General features: G+C 43.8%; 1 protein-coding gene across 5 annotated transcripts in view; it reads right to left on the bottom strand.

Annotated features, from left to right (window-relative positions):
- The window catches only part of AMOTL1 (angiomotin like 1), a 142,733-nt gene that overhangs the window by 6,540 nt on the left and 115,477 nt on the right, over window positions 1-20,716 (bottom strand). For all 5 annotated transcript variants that reach the window (XM_089775714.1, XM_089775715.1, XM_089775719.1 and 2 more), the window contains 5 exons: window positions 14,488-14,637; window positions 8,782-8,972; window positions 5,759-5,884; window positions 2,006-2,232; window positions 94-366 (listed from right to left, as the gene is read on the bottom strand). In XM_089775714.1, coding sequence (XP_089631840.1) covers window positions 94-366; window positions 2,006-2,232; window positions 5,759-5,884; window positions 8,782-8,972; window positions 14,488-14,637 — 967 coding nt within the window. The remainder of the gene's footprint in view (window positions 1-93; window positions 367-2,005; window positions 2,233-5,758; window positions 5,885-8,781; window positions 8,973-14,487; window positions 14,638-20,716) is intronic.

Below are 20,716 nucleotides of genomic sequence, written 5' to 3'. Positions count from 1 at the left end.
TGTCTATAATTATATTTGTCAGAGACTCCTACACAGTGCAGGTCACGATAATATCAATGCACTGATTGTTTCCTGAAGCTTGGAATCACTTACCTAGTTTATCTCTAGTGCCTTTGGTGCCCGTGTGTCTCAGGGCAGGGCTGTTTGAAGGGGTGGTGCTTAGCCTTCCTCTGCCTGGGAAAGAGGCAGTGTTTGGCCAGAAAAGTTCAGAGCTTTTGTCAGTCTGAGTGCTGCTGTCTTTGCTGCCTGTTTTAGCATGGGAGGCGCTGATTGGCAGGCAGGGGGCTGCACAGGACAAAGAAGGTGGTGGGGGAGGCAGTGCAGGGACTGATGAATGGTCATGATGATCCCTTCCTAAAAGCAACCCTACAAGCACAATAATAATCATGTTAGAAAATCGGAGATGGAAAAGCCCTGCAAGATCCCTCAGCTTAGCCTCCTCTCAGGGCAGGATTGTTCCCCGGGGCTTTGGTGCAGGGTAGTTGTAAATATATCCACTAATGAGATGTCCACTGTTCATCTGGGGAGGTTCCCCCAGAGAGACAGCCTCCTAGATCTCACTATCAGGCAGATTTTCCTTCTAGTCAGCTTAAAAGGTCCCTTCTCGAGTCCACTGTAAAAACCCCTAAAAGGGAAAAGGGGCTCAGAAATGGAATGAGATTCACCTCAGGGATGAGGAGTTTGGAGACTCGGCACCTACTCAGGGATGTGTTGGCCCCACTATGGTATCACCCAACTTCCCCTTCCTCCCACAGTTCTCAAAAGAGCAGAACTGACTGGTTAAGGGCAAGAGTACACCTCAGACAGCAGTTGTCATGCACCCCTTCCATCATTTCCCAAAGCCATGGAGGCCCAACCTTGCACAGTTGGGATAGAGGAGCTTCTCTAGGCTACCAAGGAGGGGAGGAGCATACATAAAAATATAGAAACGGCCACACTGCATCAGACCTAAAGACCATCTAGGCCAGTATCCTGTCTTCTGACAGTGGCCAGTGCAGGTGCCCCAGAGGAAATTAATAGAACAGGTGATCATCAGGTAATCCCTCTCTTATCACCCATTCCCAGCTTTTGGTAAACAGAGGCTAGGGACACAATCCTTGCCCATGCTGGCTAATAGCCATTGATGGGCCTATCCTCCATGAACTAATCTAGTTCTTTTTTTGAACCCTGTTACAATCTTGGCCTTCACAATATCCTCTAGCAAGGAGTTCCATGTGTTGACTGTGAAGCGTGTGAAGAGATACTTCCTATTTATTTTAAACTTGAATACAATGAAGATTCTGATGCCAATCTTTCACTCTCCAACTCTCAATTCTATGCATATTTGCTTCCCGCATCCTGTATGAGTGGATAAAGGCACCAGAGCCTTCCTTTGATCCCATTACCGCTCATTATATTCTGCACTGCTCTGCTTCTTCTCTGGTGTTCATGTTGCTCCCATGACACTCAGAAACCACTTCTTCTAGGTGTACAGATTCAATCATCTTTATCTCTTCTGATAAATCAGTCCTTTCAGAACAATTGCTCTTCTCTGAATCCCCCCTCGTTTGCCTGCATGGTTCTGACACCGAGCACACGGCGCACAGCACTCCGAAATTGCTATCTCAGCACTGCCAAGGGGCTATGGCTGGCTTGCAATGCCTTTTTGCACACAGCCCAAAATTGCACGCCTTCCTTTTTTTTGCAATATTACATTGCAAATCTCGATCCAAAGTGCTGTCTGCTCACTAATTGAACGCAACTTTTCCTAGCCCCAGGTAGGTTTTACTCCCATGAAGTCTGCATGCACTGCCTGCATTCCCCTGGGTATGACTGTCAGGTGAGTACAACTGTGCTGATCACACAGGACTGTGGCTCAACCTCCGTTTGTGGAAGGTGGCCAATCGCACTTTCAAAGCTGTCATTTTCCCTGTCTTATTCTGGCCACAGACAGATTCTACTTGTTAAGCCTTCCTCTCTCTCAAACTATTTGCACTGCCAATGCCTCGCTCAAACTGGCACTCACCTATGCTTCCTTTCCAGGTCTTCTCTTCCTTCTTTTCCTCAGCTATTTGATTGCTAGTGAGAGAGGTCTGGCGGGAGTGTGCCCCCGTTGCTGCAGCAATGGATGGGACCGATCGAGCAGGCCGTAAACTTGTGCTGTCTGTTTTCCCAGCATCCTTTCGCAAACGCTGCTGAAGGACCTTGATCATGGCATCTTTCTCGATTATTTTCGCATGCAGATTCTTTATCCTGCCAAAAGACAAATGTTCCGCTTACAAAGATGGAAAATTGCTTCTAGATCACAGCTTTTCCATTGCTGCCCTTTCAGGACTGTTCTCTTCACTACATTCTCTGCTGCTTTGCCCCTTCCAGTTTTAAGTGACTCAAACAATGAAATTCTCACCATTTCGTTTGAGGGGCAATTGCACAGCTTAATTGGGCAATATTTCCTGCTACTGGACAAAGGGTGAGGGTTCTTTGTAAGATTAAATAAATAAATGGATTTAAATCAATAGATCATTAATATTACTTTAATAAACTAGGAAAAATAATCTGAAAAATAGTCCTAAAGATGCTGTGGACTTGCGGGCCCACTCAGATAGGTAAAAGAGCTATTTTCTTTGCCCCATAATACTTCTGCAATAAATTCTGAGTTCTTTACTGAGTTTTGCCTGAATCAAGGTTCACAAAATTAAAACTGAGAAAAAGCTCATAATTTGATCCTATAGTAGGAATAAAGAGTGTAACAATTACATGATCTTGCCAAATCTCTAAAGGCCCATACCAACTGCCACTAACATATGTGAAAACAAAGTCCATTGCTTTCAGTGAGAATTGGATTGGGCCCTTAGGGTATGTCTAGACTACATGCCTCTGCCGACAGAGGCATGTAAATTAGACATACTGACATAGTCAATGAAGCAGGAATTTAAATATCCCCCACTTCATTAGAATAAAAATGGCAACCGTGTTGTGCCAGCTCAGCTGTTTGTCGACACAAAGCGGCAGTCAAGACAGGGATCGATCGACAAGGAAAGCCTTTGTTGACCGATCCTGTAAACCTCGTTTCATGAGGTATAAGGGATTGGTCAACAAAGGCTTTCCTTGTCAACCGATCCCCGTTTTAACTGCCGCTTTGTGCCAACAAACAGCTGGGCCGGCACAATGCGATGGCCATTTTTATTCTAATGAAGCGGGGGATATTTAAATCCCCGCTTCATTGACTATGTTGGTATGTCTAATTTACATGCTGCTGTTGGCAGAGGCATGTAGTCTACACATATCCTCAGTGTCTTTTGAAAGCTGTAGAAAAAACTAATGTTCTGTGTTTTCAACTGGAGGCCACAACTTTCTTCAATAGACCCTGAAAGAGTTTTAAGATTATAAAGGATCAATTATCTGAGACAAGGCTGTGGAAACATAGCAGTGGGGAATTTAACACTGAATCAAACTGAAAAGGTTTGAACCAAAAAATTAAAATGACTGTCAAATGAGAATCATGGCTTAGGAAATATGGTCAAACACAGCAGACATTTTTGAGGAGGGTTTTAAAAAAGAAATCTCACATACTGTCTAAAAAAACATATAGGGGACGTGGAAACTTTAAAACTGTCATTTTCAAAGTGAAATGCCTAATTTGCACAAGAGATGCAAGCAACTAGAATAGTGATGTGACTAGTCACTCCCCCCACCCCTTGCTGCCTCTATCAAAAGAGGCAGCAAGGCAAAGGGGAGCAGGAACCGGTGCTAGGGGGAGCTGGCTTAAAAGCCTATTCCCCCCAGCACCATCTCCGCGGCGTGCAGGGGACGTAGAAGCACAGCAAGAAACGGCACGAACGGGGACTGAAGCAGTCTCCTCTCACGTCGTTTTCTGCTGTGATTCTGCTTTTGAAATGCACAAAAGAGCCCCAGCGAGGCTCTTGTACATTTCAAAGGTTCAGGCGCCACAGGAAACATGGGGCCCACAGGTCCCCTGCTGGCCCTGCGCTCCCTGCGGGGCTTCCTTTTGAAATGTACAAGAGCCCCACTAGGGTTCTTGTACATTTCAAAGGCTCAGGTGCCAGTGGGAGTCCCCCGCTGGCCCGCGTTCCCGCGGGGCTTCTGCTTTTGAACTGTAGCAAGAGTCTGGCAGGTCTCTTGCTACAGTTCAAAGGCAGAAGCACCCTTATAGACTAATCAAACAGTTGATGGAAATCCCATCAACTATTCGATTAGTTAATTAATCTAAATTTAACATCCCTAGTTTGCACATGCAACATAAAAGCCTTCTCCATCTCTTAAGTCAATGCTAAAATTCTCACTGGTTTTAAGTCCTCTGTGTGTGTGTTCTATGCACATGTGTGTAAGATGAAAAACAGAGAACTGGTTTAAAATATATTTTTATTTTCTGAAAAAAAAAATGGAACAAAATGACATTTTTGGTCCAGAATGTTGTGTGGCCTTTGTTTATCTTTTCAACAAAACCTGAGAAATATCTGTGAAAACAGAAACTTTCTCCAAAAAAAACCCTTGCTGTTTAGCCAAAAGGACATTCATAATCAAAACATTTTTGACCAGGTCTAGCAAACAAATATTTGCATGTGCATGCTCAAAATGGAAAACCTGCATACACATAGACAGGATTTGTACCAACTATTGCTTTCACAGATTCCACGCCAGGAGCGACCATCGTGATCCTCTACTCTGCGCCTCTGTGTAACACAGGCATAGAACTTCCCCAAAACATTTCTAGATCATAGCTTTTACAAAAACATCCACTCTTCATTTGAAAATTGCTGTGATGAAGAATCACTTGGTATAATTGTTCCAACAGTTAATTATCTTCACTGTTAAAAATGTATGCTTTATTTCCAACTGATTTTGTCTGTCTTCAGCTTCCAGCCATCGGATTATGTACTCCTTTTTCTGCTAGACTGAACAGCCTATTATCAAATATTTGTTCCCCATGTAGGTATTTATAAAATGTGATAAAGTCAACCCTTACCCTTCTCTTTGTTAAGATAAATAGATTGAGCTCCTATCATTATAGGGCATGTTTTCTAATCATTTTATAATTTTTGTGGCTCATCTCTGAATACTCCAATTTATCAACATATTTGTGTATGCATTTTTTTGTGTGGATTCAACTTCAGGTGTTCAGTTTTGAAGGTGTGCCCCTACATACCCATGGTAAATTTCATAGAACTTTTTGAAAGAGAGAGATCAGATACATTCAGGCTGTGTCTACATTGGCACCCCCTTCCGGAAAAGGGATGCTAATGAGACCAGTCGGAATTGCAAATGCCGCGGGGGATTGAATATCCCCCGCGGCATTTGCATGAACATGGCTGCTGCTTTTTTCCAGCTCGGGGTTTTGCCGGAGAAAAGCGCCAGTCTAGACGGGATCTTGCGGAAAATAAGCTCTTTTCCGGAAGATCCCTTATTCCTACTCATCTAAAAAGTCATAATTTTGACTGAGATCATGCAAGCATTTAGCTACCTCTCATGCCAACCTCCTTTTTCTAGTAAGGAAGCCATATGTTTTTAAAATCTCTTCTTTGATGTGAAGAGGTTTAAAACCTGGGAGAGGAGGTGGCAGAACCTAATCTCTGTCTTTTAATAGCTGAAGAGTGAAATGACTAGAAGTCAAATTGAAGCAAAATCCCTTCTTTTAGAGTATGCTAAAATGACGTGTGTGCTGGCTTATCCAAGGATCCGAGTGGTTAGGATGCTATGGATCTCATGCTAAGCCCTTTAACACAAATCCCGTGGTAAGTATTGAACAGCTGTTCTTTACGTGTATTCCATGTCCTGACACCTCCGGTTGGCTTGCACAATCTCCTCCTCTTCCTGCCATATTCGAACCTCCAGGGAGTTCTCGCTGTAGCTGCCATTCCGCGAGTGATTGAGGACTGATGTATCCCTAGCAACACAAACACAGCCCCACCCTTAGTGTCACTTGGTTCAATAAAAGGCCTTTTTTTTTCCAATACAAAACAGGCAGGAAACTTATTTTACCATTCACATTACAATGGAAATCCTCATCTATATTTGGAGTGTGTGATAGTCCAGTGAAATGAGGATTTCTAAAAATACAACAAAAGGTTGGGAGGAACAAATCGGAGGTGAACTCTCATCTTCTAAAATGAATTAAAATTAAAGGAAATTATCACGGTAAAAACAACGGGCCAGGTCCTCTGAAACCACTCAGCTCCATTGGCTTCACTGAACCTGTGTTGATTTATATCAGCTGAAGACCTGGTCCAGTATATTAAACAAAAAATCCTTAGCTGGTGATATAAATAATAAATATATGAATTGTGGATTGTTTTTAATGTTCCTCAGGTTCCTGAGTTTTGGAATACACTTGAATCATGTTTCATCTTTTCTGTACAATCACAAGGGCTAGAAAATTTTTTAAAAATTAATGAAAGCTGAGATTCTTAAGTAATGACTTAATGGTTTATGAAAAATACCAATAGTGTGAGGGCTGAAAGCAAATCACAAGCATCAACATCATTGAATTCAAGTTGCTGTTTGCTTCTGCCCTTCAATGCTGGATGAGAAAATGAGACTGATCTATTTAGTTTCCCCTTTCAAATTCAGTTTCATTTTTTGGGTGTCATACATTAGAACAAAGCTGGTGTGTTTCGGTTCCCAAAGCTGTAGGGGAAATTTTCAAGAAAACATTTATATAAGTAGGTAATTGATAAAAAACTGTGTTTTTTTCGATTGATTTTTATTTTACTTCTTTTGTTCATAAAAGTCACACCTACATTGAGGATCTAAAATATTAAATAGGGTCCTTTTAATTATGATATATTAAGTGCCTGTACACATCAGTGATAATGCCTTGTATTACCTGTGACACAGAAATATGAAAACCCCTATTCTGAAGACACAAGGGATATGATTTTTGAAGGTGCTGTGCAGAGGGGACTGGTGAGGGGAGCTCAGGGAGCCACCAGCCACGTGACCCCCACAGCCTAGGGAAGGGCTGGAGTAACTCCCCTCCACTCCAGGCCCCACTGACCCCCATCCTGCTTCACCTTTTAGCCATCCTTGCTCCACCCTTTCCCTGCCTTTTCCCTGCTCTTGCTCCACCCCACCTCACCTCTGCCCCAGCTCAGAGCCTCCTCCCTCTCTCTGAACCCCTCATTCCTGGCACCACCCTGGAACCCTCATTCCTAGCCCAGATCCAACATCCTATCCCATACTCTGAACCTCTCAACTCTACCTCCCCAGCCCAGAGCTCTTACCTGTATCCAAAACTCCTCATTCCTGGCCCCACCCCAGAGCCCACTCCCCAAACTCAGCCCCAATCCAGAGCCATAAAACCTTCATTTCTAAATCCATCCCAGAGCCTGCACATGCAGCTGGGGCTCTCAGCCCTTCCTGCTCCCCAACTTCCTGTCCCGAGCCTGGTGAAAATCAGTGAGTGAGCAAGGGCGGGGGACAGGAAGTGACGGGGGATGGAATGACTAAGGTGGGTCCTCAGAAAAGGGGTGGTGCAGGGGGATGACCTCAGAGAGGGAGTGGGCAGGGGTGGGGCAAAGGGCTTTGGATTTGTGTGATTAGAAAGTTGGCAACCCTAACCACCAGGAGAAAGGAAGACGTGGAAACTGCAGATGCTCCCTGGGAGGAGGCTTTGGGAAACTGGCAGGCCTAGGAAGAAAAGGTGACCCAACTGTAGGAAGAAGCTCAGGGACAAAGCCAGAGAGAAAGGCCCAGATTGCTAAAATGAGACTTCCTGGGCTGGAACCTGGAAAACAGGTGCGGCTTGGGTTCCCCTACCAGCCACTGGGTGAGTGACACTGAGGCAGTGAGCAAGAGAAGAGGAAATGTGGCCAGTGACACATCCAGATGGGCGAGCCATTAAGAGGATGTTGTGGTTCCTGAGATGGTGAGAGGAGCTCCAGGCTGATGGGGAGGATGGTGTACAAACCATGGATGGGGGGGAGGGGGGTATTGCCTCAAGCTAATTCCCTGAGTACCAAAAGGAAGCACCAGTGAGATGGTGTGTGGTGCACCCCATAACATACATCTCTGGAAATCAAGCTCCCAGTAAATACATTCATTTTGGGGGTATATTAAAACGCCTGAATCTGTGTGAAATACTTGATAGTATCTGGCAGTAAACAGAGGGAACTTCCTTAATACGATGAGAAAAATCCTACACACACTCTCTGTTTCCCCTCCCCTGCACATGCCGGAACATTAAACCAGCTCAATTAAGGAAAACTTCTCCCTTCCTTTGATACAACAGGAATAGGTAGGATCCTGTGTAAATCATAATTTCCTGGAGGGCATGGAAATTATTAAATGCCCCCAAATCATTTTAAAATATTTTAAAAGGCAAATGTTTACAACAGTCAGTTTCAAGGACAGAATGAATTTTCCAAGTAAGAACAGTCAATGAATTTCCCATCCTTGAATCTGATGAACATTCTTGTAAAATTAATTCTGTCCTTAAAACTGCCTACATTTTTGGTGTACGCTCCCCTCTGTGCAAACTCCGTGAAATTCAATACTTTGCCATTTGCACTGTGGTGAATTTTCTAAAAACAAGAATTATGATTTACATGGGACCCACTTTATAGGACACTGCTGGAGGGTGGTTTACTGACCTTGATAAATCATTGGTCTTCACTAGAAAGGCAAGGCCTTGCCATAGTAAACAAGTCCACTAATTTCAATGGTGCAACAAGACTGGATAAAGCAAGCCAAACTTGTCCCTCAGAAACTTGTCCATTTCTTTTTCCAACCCAAAGCCTCATTCAACTTAGTGTAGTGTTGACTGCCTGAACAACATTGTCTTACCTCTCTGCTGCAGCTGTGGCTGCTGCATTCATGGCAAAGTGCCTGAATGTGCTCTCCTCTAGATATTTCTGTTCCCACTTGGTCATGTCAGCTTCTAGAGCCAGAATCCTCTCCTCCTTTTCCCGCACTAACTCCATCAGTGCCGGGGCATTGTGTTCTGGCAGGTTGTCAGCCTGGTAGTTCCCCTGTCTCTGGAGTTGGGGAGAGGGAAACAGTGAAAGATTTTCAGCCTGCATCAGCTGCAGGCATGTCTTCTACAAAAACTTCTGCAAAACAAGCACAGGAGCTTTCAACCTTTTGGATGGCCAGCTGCTGAATCAGTAGCCACCCAGGCAACCAGAGCTTACATAGGCTCCTGGACAAAGCGTGACCCCGTAGTTATTGCCTACAACCAGTGAGATGCAACTGTGCTCTGAAATCTGTTACTAGCAAATCCACACCATCGAGACAGCTGATTTATTGCTTAGCAAAGGGCAAAGTGCTTCAGATAGCACGTGTAGAACGTCCCGCTAAGGGTGGGGTTCTGTGTCGTTCTTGAAGGTGACCAACCAGGGGCTAAGAGATGTTAAAAGAAGCTAGAAGAGCTGGTGGTCCCACCACAGCAGGCATGTGCCTCACAGAGTGTCCTCTCTAGCTGCCCACCCTTGCACATAACATACACTGTAGGAGCTGCTATCCCGGGCACACCTACCCCTTCATACTTAAAGGACTGCTGAAACAGGCTATGGGATTGTGAAATAGGCTAGCAGAGACAGCCTGTCTGGTGCCTACTACAGCCTGCCCATGCTATGGCAGAAAGCTGAAACAGCACACAGACTAGTGACTTTTGCAGCACCTACATGGGGCACTTTAAAAAGTTCCACCCTCTATCTTTTCATCTCTGTAATTGCTGTTGTCTTGCACTGCTAAGCGGCTGAGGATGCAGATAGTAGGAAAGGCGCAAGTAGGGATGTTAGCAAGTAGTTGACTGAAGCAGCGGGAGGTGGGGGATAGGGGAGACTGCTGCGAAGCAGCCCCTTGTCCGTGGGGGTCCCAGCGGGGAGCTGCCTTTTCCCCAGACTCTGTGGACAGGGACTGCTGCACGCAAGCTGTCGCTGTTCGCAGAGGCCCATGAATAGGGGCTCCTCCGGCAGCAGCCCATGGCTGCAGCCAACCCTGGCTGCCACAAACAGGAGCTGGTGCCAGAGCACCCCCTGCCCACAGCCAGCCTTATCCGCCATGAACAGAGGCTGCTCCAGCAGCAACCTGCAGCAGCCCCTGTTTGCGGCAGATAGGGCCTTCCGCCACGAATAGGGGCTGCTGGACTCAGTGCGAGCCGAGACTGAGCAGTCCTGGCTCATGCTGGTCCGGGATGCTGCGCCTCTGCGTTTTAAATGTAGTAAGAGTCCAACTGCTCTCACTACATTTAAAATGCAGGGCCGCAGCGTCGGGAGCTCTTGCAACTGGCACAAGCCCCGCTGCGGCTTTGCAGAGCTGTTCTTACCAACTAATCGTGTAGCCGACAAATTGTACCGACTACACGATTAGCCAGACAACCACAATTTAACATACTTAGGTGCAAGGCAAGCATAAGAACATAAGAACATAAGAACGGCCGTACTGGGTCAGACCAAAGGTCCATCTAGCCCAGTATCCTGTCTACCGACAGTGGCCAGCACCAGGTGCCCCAGAGAGGGTGGACCGAAGACAATGATCAAGCGATTTATCTCCTGCCATCCCTCTCCAGCCTCTGACAAACAGAGGCCAAGGACACCATTTTATCCCCTGGCTAATAGCCTTTTATGGACCTAACCTCCATGAATTATCCAGCTTCTCTTTAAACTCTATTATAGTCCTAGCCTTCACAGCCTCCTCTGGCAAGGAGTTCCACAGGTTGACTACACGCTGTGTGAAGAAGAACTTTCTTTTATTAGCTTTAAACCTGCTACCCATTAATTTCATTTGGTGTCCTCTAGTTCTTCTATTATGGGAACTAATAAATAACTTTTCTTTATCAGCCCTCTCCACACCACTCATGATTTTATAGATCTCTATCATATCCCCCCTCAGTCTCCTCTTTTCTAAACTGAAAAGTCCCAGTCGCTTTAACCTCTCCTCATATGGGACCCGTTCCAAACCCTAATCATTTTAGTTGCCCTTTTCTGAACCCTTTCCAAGGCCAAAATATCTTTTTTGAGGTGAGGAGACCACATCTGTACACAGTATTCAAGATGTGGGCATACCATAGTTTTATACAGGGGCGGTAAGATATTCTGGGTCTTATTTTCTATCCCTTTCCTAATAATTCCTAGCATCCTATTTGCCTTTTTGACCACCGCTGCACTCTGTGTGGAAGTTTTCAGAGAACTGTCCACGATAACTCCAAGATCTCTTTCCTGATTTGTCGTAGCCAAATTAGCCCCCATCATACTGTACGTATAGTTGGGGTTATTTTTCCCGATGTGCATTACTTTACACTTATCCACATTAAATTTCATTTGCCATTTTGTTGCCCAATCACTCAATTTGGTGAGATCTTCTTGGAGTCCTTCACAGTCTGCTTCTGTCTTGACTATCCTAAACAGTTTTGTATCATCTGCAAACTTTACTACCTCACTACTTACCCCTTTCTCCAGATCATTTATGAATAAGTTGAAAAGGATTGGTCCCAGGACTGACCCTTGGGGTACACTACTAGTTACCCCTCTCCAATCTGAAAATTTACCATTTATTCCTACCCTTTGTTTCCTGTCTTTTAACCAGTTCTCAATCCAAGAAAGGACCTTCCCTCTTATCCCATGGCCATGTAATTTACACAAGAGCCTTTGGTGAGGGACCTTGTCAAAGGCTTTCTGAAAATCCAAGTATACTATAACTACTGGATCCCCCTTGTCCGCATGTTTGTTAACCCCTTCAAAGAACTCTAACAGATTAGTAAAACAGGATTTCCCTTTACAGAATCCATGTTGACTTTTGTCCAACAAATTATGTTCTTCTACATGCTTCACAATTTTATTCTTTACTATTTTTTCGACTAATTTGCCCAGTACTGAAGTTAGACTTACCGGTGTGTAATTGCCAGGATCGCCTCTAGAGCCCTTTTTAAATATTGGTGTCACGTTGGCTACCTTCCAGTCATTAGGTACGGAAGCCGATTTAAAGGATAGGTTACAAACCACAGATAACAGCTCAGCAATTTCCCATTTAAGTTCTTTTAGAACCCTTGGATGAATGCCATCTGGTCCCGGAGATTTGTTAACATTAAGTTTTTCTATTTGTTCCAAAACCTCCTCTAATGACACTTCAATCTGGGACAGTTCCTCAGATTCATCACCCACAAAGGATGGTGCAGATTCAGGAATCTCCCCAACGTCCCCAGCCATGAAGACTGAAGCAAAGAAATAATTAGTTTCTCCGCAATGGCTTTATCGTCCTTGATTGCTCCTTTTATAGCTCGATCATCTAGGGGACCCACAGGTTTTTTAGCAGGCTTCCTGCTTCTAATGTACTTAAAAAACATTTTGTTATTTCTTTTTGAGTTTTTGGCTAGATGTTCCTCAAAATCTTTTTTTGCTTTTCTTATTACATGTTTACACTTGATTTGACAGTGTTTATGTTCTTTTCTATTTATCTCACTAGAATTGGACTTCCACTTCTTAAAAGATACCTTTTTGTCCCTCACTGCTTCTTTTACATGGTGGTTAAGCCACGGTGACTCTTTTTTAGGTCTCTTGCTATGTTTTTTAATTTGGGGTATACATTTAAGTTGGGCCTCTATTATGGTGTCTTTAAAAAGTTTCCATGAAGCTTTCAGGGATTTGGCTCTAGTCACTGTGCCTTTTAATTTCTGTTTAACTACCCTCCTCATTTTTGCATAATTCCCCTTTTTGAAATTAAATGCCAGGGTGCTGGACTGCTGAGGTGTTCTTCCCACCACAGGAATGTTGAATGTTATTATATTATGATCACTATTCCCAAGTAGTCCTGTAACGGTTATATCCTGGACCTGATCCTGCACTCCACTCAGGACTAAATCGAGAATTGCCTCTCCCCTTGTGGGTTCCTGCACCAGCTGCTCCAAGAAGCAGTCATTTAAGCCATTGAGAAATTTTATCTCCGCTTCTCTTCCTGAGGTGACATGTATCCAGTCAATATGGGGGTAATTAAAATCCCCCATTATTATAGAGTTCTTTATTTTGGTAGCCTCTCTAATCTCCCTCAGCATTTCTATGTCAGTATCGCTGTCCTGGTCAGATGGTCGATAATATATCCCTACTGCTAATTTCTTATTATTGGAGCATGGAATTTCTATCCACAAGCAAAGGCTGTGTTTTGTTATTACATTGTGTATGTGCAGGAAGGACAGGCTTTTGAGATGCGCACTATGCTCTGGAGTTGACGTAGTGACCTGCCCACACTGTAAAACATTTCTGTCCCAGAGGCCTGGCTCTGGGATGCTGTGACCCATGCTGACAGAACTAGGTTTCCTATTGCTCATCCTGGAATGCAAAGGTATCATGCATCCAAGGGTAGCACTGAAATACCTCTTTTGCTGACACTGTCACAGTGCTCTCATGCACGGCGAGAGTGTCCAATATTTGTAGGTAACATGGACAATTGGAAAATAGTTAAATATAATCCAGAAGCAAAGCAATATAGCATGCTCAATTAAATGGCATTTGGCCACACTTATAGACCATAGATCTATGTCAATTTTCAGCAACTGAGGATCTGTCCCCAGTACCTACTACAGCTTTTAAAGCACCAGTTTCACTGTTGGTTTCCCCTAGATAGATGGGTTAATACCACATTCTTAACACCAGCTACACTACCTCTAGCACTGAGCGCATTAATTGCACTTCAGGAATCAACAGATATAGAACTCAATCACTGCGTGTGGATTTTATGTAATGGGCAACACTGATCAGTTTGTTTACACATTATCTCATTTGGCATCATCTTTTGAATTTCAGAGTTGTGAGATAAGCAAAATGGACCCAGTGCATGAAAGAATCTGACAGAATAGAAAACTGTTCATCAAAAGCAGGGAAGCTAATTCAGAGCATGAAGAGTTAAAAGACCTTGGCTCTATTTCTGGCTCTCCCATATGTGCTTTGGAGATGGTTTTTTAGCGCAGAGGTGTGTGTTTATTTAGCATGGAAAAAGTTCCTGGTTTGAACCTAAGCAACAACTCTCATTTTCAGCTCCTGCAGAAACTCTGTATGGAACAGTGAACGCAGGACCTTAGGCAAATTACTTAACCTCTCTCTACCTAAAATAGGGATAATTTTAGGCATTTAATCCATAAGGAAACGTGTGAGAATTAAGGATTGTAAAATTCTCTGAGACCTTCAGAGATAAGACTATATTGATGTGTTTTATAAAGTATAAGAGAGCTGCTGCATTTAGTGGCACATAAGGTTGTGTCAGAGATGAAGAAAAACAATGAATGGTATGGAAGCCTCTCCTAACTCAGCCTCACAAAACTGCACTCTCCCACTCACTGAAAAGGGGGAAGGAAATAGTTTTGGCTTGGCAAATAAAACACCCCTCTTGTTTCAGTTACCATCTTGGTGGAGAAAGGTGAGAGAGCATCGTTCTTCCTGTTCTTACTGGCAAGATGCTGAGGAGGAAATGCCAGGGGTATGTAACATCAAGAACTCCATCCTTGTTTACCCAAGCCTGGGGCTGGATATGCTTGTGGCCCACAACCAATCCGCCACTCACCTGCTGCATCCTCAGCGAATCCAGCTCCCTCTCCAGCCGCGTGCGCAATCGCCGCTCCATCTGCTCCCGTTTCTCACATGCTGCCTGGAGCTGGGTCAGAGCCTGCTGCAGCTTCTCCACTTTCTCAACATAGGCCTGCTTCTTACGCAACTGGGGACAGAGTGCAAGCGGAGGGCTCAGCAACATTAACAGAACAGCAGAAGCCAAACGTTCATGGCATATTTATGTCTATAAATCAAATTGAGGTACAATCCCATAAAGCACTGGCATGTGCATGTTTCATGCAAATGTGGCTTTCACTGACCCTAAAACTTCACAGAAAGAAAATCCTGGGTAATACAGGGCTCTTTATTCTAGTGGAAAAAGGCATAAAAAGAACCAATGTCTGGAAGCTAAAGCCAGATAAATTCAAATTAGAACTTAGCCACATGTGGGGTGATGAATCACCTGGATGAAGTACCAAAAGAAGTGGTTGATTCTTCATCACTTGATATTTTCAAATCAAGACCTATACTTTAGCCAAACACAAGTTATCAGGCTCAATATGAGGATAGCTGGGTGAAATTTAATTGGCCTGTGATATACAAGAGCTCAGACTAGGTGATCTAATGGTCCTTTCTAGCCTTCAACTCTAAAATAAATCTTAACCCTGTAATCTGCATGATCCAATCTCTGGTGATGGGAAAAGCATCTGCAGACCCTTAGCTGAAAGTATACATCTGCTGGACGGTTTCCAGACATTTTCCTGTCTACCATGGGATAGATCATGCAGATGAATAAAGTGACTGTTAGTATAAGTTAAAGTCTCTCTTACTCCTAATGCATGCACTGCAACCTGGCATTTTATGGCCTGAGATTAATCCCTGTCTTTTTCAGGTAACACACCCTAATAGAAGTTTGTGGAAATAGACGGCTGATCTTTTAGGCATGCAGATGACCACAGACATTAGGCACATCATAGCTGCTACTTGAGTCATTATTCTTACTACCTCCCACTGTGCTACAGAAGTGGCAATTGCAGGACAACAAGGTAGAATGATATAATCCATGGCAGGGAACATGCTTTAGAACCTTTGGGGAAAAGTTCATATATGCCACAGACAACCCAAGGCACATGTTAGTGAGAAGGGCATCAAAGCCTTCTGCGAAAACTGATATGAGGGAAGCAACTGGGACCAAAAATGGACTCAGCTGGAGCTGCAATTACTCAGTACCTCTGAGGATCAGTCCCAGTGTAATCCAAAATGTTGCTATCAAGAATGACTGAGACCCAGTCCTCTTTCCCATGGAGCTAGGATGCTACCCCTGAGCTTGCATGCATATCACTTTGCTTGCAGACAGATTCAAGACTTCACCCCATAGGCTGCAATGCCTCTCTCTGCTGAGATATTGCATTCTTAATCTTCTGTCCCAATAACATAAATGCTTAATCTTTTTCAAAACATACCTGCTTTGAAAAAAATCAATTTGCATAAACCAAGGCTGCCAATCCAAATCAATTAAAAACATTTATAACCTTCTTGAAAAGTTCACTGGGCTCAGGAGTGGGGGCGAGCTACCCTGCATTCTATTAAATACAGACTTTACAGAGATGGGTGTGATTATTGCCACTTGATAGATGTGAAATTGAGGCTGAGAGGTGGGTTTTGTGCTCATGTGGCTTTGGTTTTTTGCACATCTCACAGGCCAAACAGGAATTTGAAAGACTAATGATTAACACATTTATTGTTAGAAGAGTTTTCTATAAAAAGAGATGTCCATGTACATATAAATAGTAAACAGTAGTCTTCCAGTTTTACAAAAGAATTGACTATTTTTGTCCCTTTCAAGTCAGGACAAAAGTCAAAATTTGATATTTCTGTATTCCAGAAAATCTTTTTTTCACCCATTTCACATTTATCAAATTGTTTCAGTTTGATAATTTCAACACACTTCATTTTGATTTCAATCTTTTCAGAATTTTTTTTCTTACGAGCTTAAATTTCAATGCAAAAAGTCCTTTTGAATGGAAAACTGGAATTAGTGCATTTGAAAATGTCAGCATGAAATGTTTTAACAATTGAAAACCTGTTGGGTTTTCTGAGTCAGGAAATTCCTTGATCTGATCCCAGTTTGTGAGTCTTGGGTTTTGATGAACTGGCAATTTTTTGACCAAAACAAATTCATTGAAAAATTTCTGACTAGCTCCAGTCAATAATTAGTTAATAGATAATGTACTAATAGATGGTACTCCAGAATACACAGTTTTCTTCCTGGGTTTTATAGGGCCAAAACCCGTTGTTATTGTGGATTGCAAATGCTCTCTTGAATGCGGTCCTTTGCACCAAGCACTTAGCAATTTAAAGACGGGGGCTCAAGCTGTTTCCATCTGAATAGATGGCATTCTTCCTGCACTATGATGGATCAAACTATGCATCTTCCCACAGATTATAGTGGCAATGGATTGTTAAGCACAAGATTAGATTTCCAAGGCGGGAGTGACTCTGAATGTGGACTGGGGGATTCCATGTTCATGATCCCTCAGGGGCTTACTGATCAGAGGTGCTCAGTGTACAAGTAAAAAAATGGTTTTACTAGCTGCCAACCCTGCAAACTGAGCCTGGGACTGGAGAGTCAACCTGGATTCCTTTCACCTTATTCATCATCAGTAGCAACATGCCAAGCCAAATTGTCTACTATGGAATCACATGCATTTAACCAAATGTAAAATTTTGATTTGTAATTGGAATTAAGGCTCCAAGTCCTGCGAATGCTAAGAATGTGTGTAATTTTATTCACTATAGTAAAGAAACATACCTGTTTAAAGTTTCACAGTACCAAGTTGTTAGTTAATAATTTTGTTGACTACAGGCAGTCCCCGGGTTACGTACAAGATAGGAACTATAGGTTTGTTCTTAAGTTGAATCTGTATGTAAGTCGGAACTGGCATCCAGATTCAGCTGCTGCTGAAACTGACCAGCGGCTGACTACAGGAAGCCCGAGGCAGAGTTGCTCTGCCCCAGGCTTCCTGGAATCAGCCTCTGATCAGTTTCAGCAGCGGCTGAATCTGGACGCCAGTTCCGACTTACATACAGATTCAACTTAAGAACCCCAGGCGTCCCCAAGTCAGCTGCTGCTGAAACTGATCAGCGGCTGATTTCAGGAAGCCCGGGCAGAGCAACTCTGCCTTGGGCTTCCTGTAGTCAACGCTGGTCAGTTTCAGCAGCGGTTGACTTGGGGACGCCTGGGGCAGAGCAGCTTGGGTGCTGCTGGGTTGCTCCAGTAGCACCGCTCCTCAGCGCTACTGGACCAACCCAGCAGCACCCCAGCTGCTCTGCCCCAGCCGTCCTGATTCAGCCGCTGCTGAAACTGACCAGCAGCGGCTGAATCAGGACGCCTGGGGCAGAGCAGCTGGGGTGCTGCTGGGTTGGTCCAGTAGCGCCCAACTGGCAGCACCCCAGCTGCTCTACCACAGGCGTCCGGAGAAAACCCTGGACTGCTGGGGAGGGGGGGGCGTACTAGCTGTGCCCCTCCCCCAGCAGACCTGGGAGACGTGGGCGGGGGACCGAGACGCACCGTGGTCCCGCCGCCCGGGTCCTCCGCGGCTTTGCTCCGCTTTTCTCCCCGTCTCCCTGGTCTGTTGGTCTCCAGCAGACCAGGGAGACGGGGAGCAAAACTGCGGAACACGCTGGCAGTGGGACAGCGGCGGCGCGTCTGGGCTGTCCGCTGCCCACGTGCTCCGCAGCTTTGCTCCCGGTGTCCCTGGTCTGCTGGAGACAGTCCCCAGCAGACCAGGGACACCCGGAGCAAAGCCGGGGAGGCAGAGGGGTCCCGCGCCTCTGAGGCTTTGCTGTGGCAAAGCTGGGGAGGCGCGGGACCCCGCCGCCACTGCGGCTTTGCTCCCGGTGCCTCTGGTTTGCTGGGGGACCGTCTCCAGAAGACCAGGGACACCGGGAGCAAAGCCGCAGTGGCGGCGGAGTCCCGCGCCTCTGAGGCTTTGACAGAGCAAAACCTCAGAGGCGCGGGACCCCTCCGCCTCCCCGGCTTTGCTCCAGGTGTCCCTGGTCTGCTGGAGATGGTCCCCAACAGACCAGGGGCACCCAGAGCAGCTTTTCTCGCCCCGGAGGTTGAGGTGGCGGGACCGCTGCGCTCTGGGCGGTACTGCTGCCTGCAAGCTCTGGGGCGAGAAAGCCCTGTTCGTAAGTGCGGATCCGATGTAAGTCGGATCCGATGTAAGTCGGATCCGCGTAACTCGGGGACTGCACTGCCTGTATATACAAAAGTGTACCTCACTTGTCCATAAATAATAATTTGTTATTGTTATTGGGCAATTCTGACATCCTTATCTAGTCTGTAATTCCATATGTACCAAATTCACACACATACTTTTAAAGTTTTAAGTAAAAAATGGTTGGTAAATGGAACAGGAGAAATTTGGTGGGGGAAAGAGTTGCTAATCAGCTCAGAATTAACTGTGTATGAAGAAGCAAGAGCATAATAAGAATGAGTTGATTTTATGGTACAATAACTCACGACCAATTAGGGTAAAAAATATTTAATGGAAAAATAGACAAATTCATAGGATCAGTAAAATTTTCCAGGTGCTGGCCTTGACCCAGGGATCAGAAAAATCTTTTTCTTAGCTCAACCATTATCAAGTCTTAAATGTATATATTTTAAGGTCAGAAAGGACCATTATGATCATTTAGTATGACCTTCTGCATAGCACAGGTCACTGGGCATTACTCATGAGTTGCTGCATAAAAGCCATAACTGTCTGAGATATGTATATCTTTTAGAAAGATATCCAGTCTTGACATAAAGACTGCAAATAATGGCAAATTCACCACGTCCCTAGGAAATTTGTACCAATGGTTAATTTCTCTCTCTATTAAAAATTGGATCTATTTTTATATTGACTGTATCTAACTTTATCTTCCAACTGTCAGATCTCATTATGCCTTTTTCTGCTATATTAAAGAGCTCTCTTCTGTCTGAAATCTCTTCCTGATGTAGACTGGGAGTAAGTGACCAGTGCCCTGCACAGATACAAAATTTGTATCTACGTCTGATCTGCCACACGCAGATATCTGCAGATATAAAAAGGATATCTGCATATCTGCATGCCTCTACAAGTCACCTCTTAACATTCCCTTGAATAAACTAAACAGATTGAGCTTCTTTAGTCCTCACGATAGTAGGGTATGTTTCTAGACCTTCAATAATTTTTATAGCTGTTTTCTGAACCCTTTCCAATTTTTCAATATATTTTATAAAGTGTGAAAACTAAACTGGACACTGTTCGAGTAATGTTCTCACTAATGCTATATACAAAGGTAATACTACCTTCATATTTTAAAATAAAATATTTCTATTTATAGGCATTTTTTATAAAGTAGATTTGTATAATACTAGGCTTTTAATTTTTTTAAATGTTTCATTATTCATTTTGAATTACAACTGCCCCAGTTTACTACAAAAAGCTTTTTAACTTAACTATAATTGTTTGGTAGCACAAGAAATCCATAGAGATTTTCCAAGATCTGCAGGTGATAAAACCTTAATAAAAGTGTAGATTTCTCCCAAAGTTTTTTTTCTTTCATTCCATATATTTCAAATTACCTTAAAATTTCTTTCTAAAGAATGTGGTCCAAAACTTGAGTAATGGTCATCTTATGTCTCATGTCAGATAACCAAAAGTGACCCACACAAAATCAATGGGCTCTTTTGAAAATGTGGCTTAATTTTGTGATTAGAAACAGATAAAGGTGGCGTATAATGGACATATTCTATGTTACTTTGATATTATAGGTTCTGAAACAGATGGCTTAGTGGTCTAAAATAAAGTAATAGGTAATACTTAGCAGATGAACACAGCACTTTACATCTTCCAGAGTACGTACAGTGCTGATTAATTTAATCATCAGGTTTGAAACACCTGGATTCCTTGGCACCAGCGCTTCAAATTCCAAGAATGGAAATTCACCACTTTATCTTTCCTGGGCAGAAAGACAAATTGAATTGCATGCACTTTGCTGCTTGTGAATCTTACAGATGAGACCTCAGAAGGTACTTTCATGGTCCCTATCACCATACCTAAACATGTTACAATCTGTAATGTATTTACCCTCACAACACCCTGTGAGGTAGGGAAGTGCTAGTTTCCCCATTGTACAGTCAGGAACTGAAACACAACTAATTAAAAATAATTAGGCATTGCTGCACAGCATTGCAATACCTAACTGATACA

Source organism: Pelodiscus sinensis, chromosome 1 (assembly GCF_052426305.1).
Source record: "Pelodiscus sinensis isolate ZL-2025 chromosome 1, ASM5242630v1, whole genome shotgun sequence".
NCBI lineage: Eukaryota > Metazoa > Chordata > Testudines > Trionychidae > Pelodiscus > Pelodiscus sinensis.
This window is presented reverse-complemented; position numbering and strand designations above follow the sequence as displayed.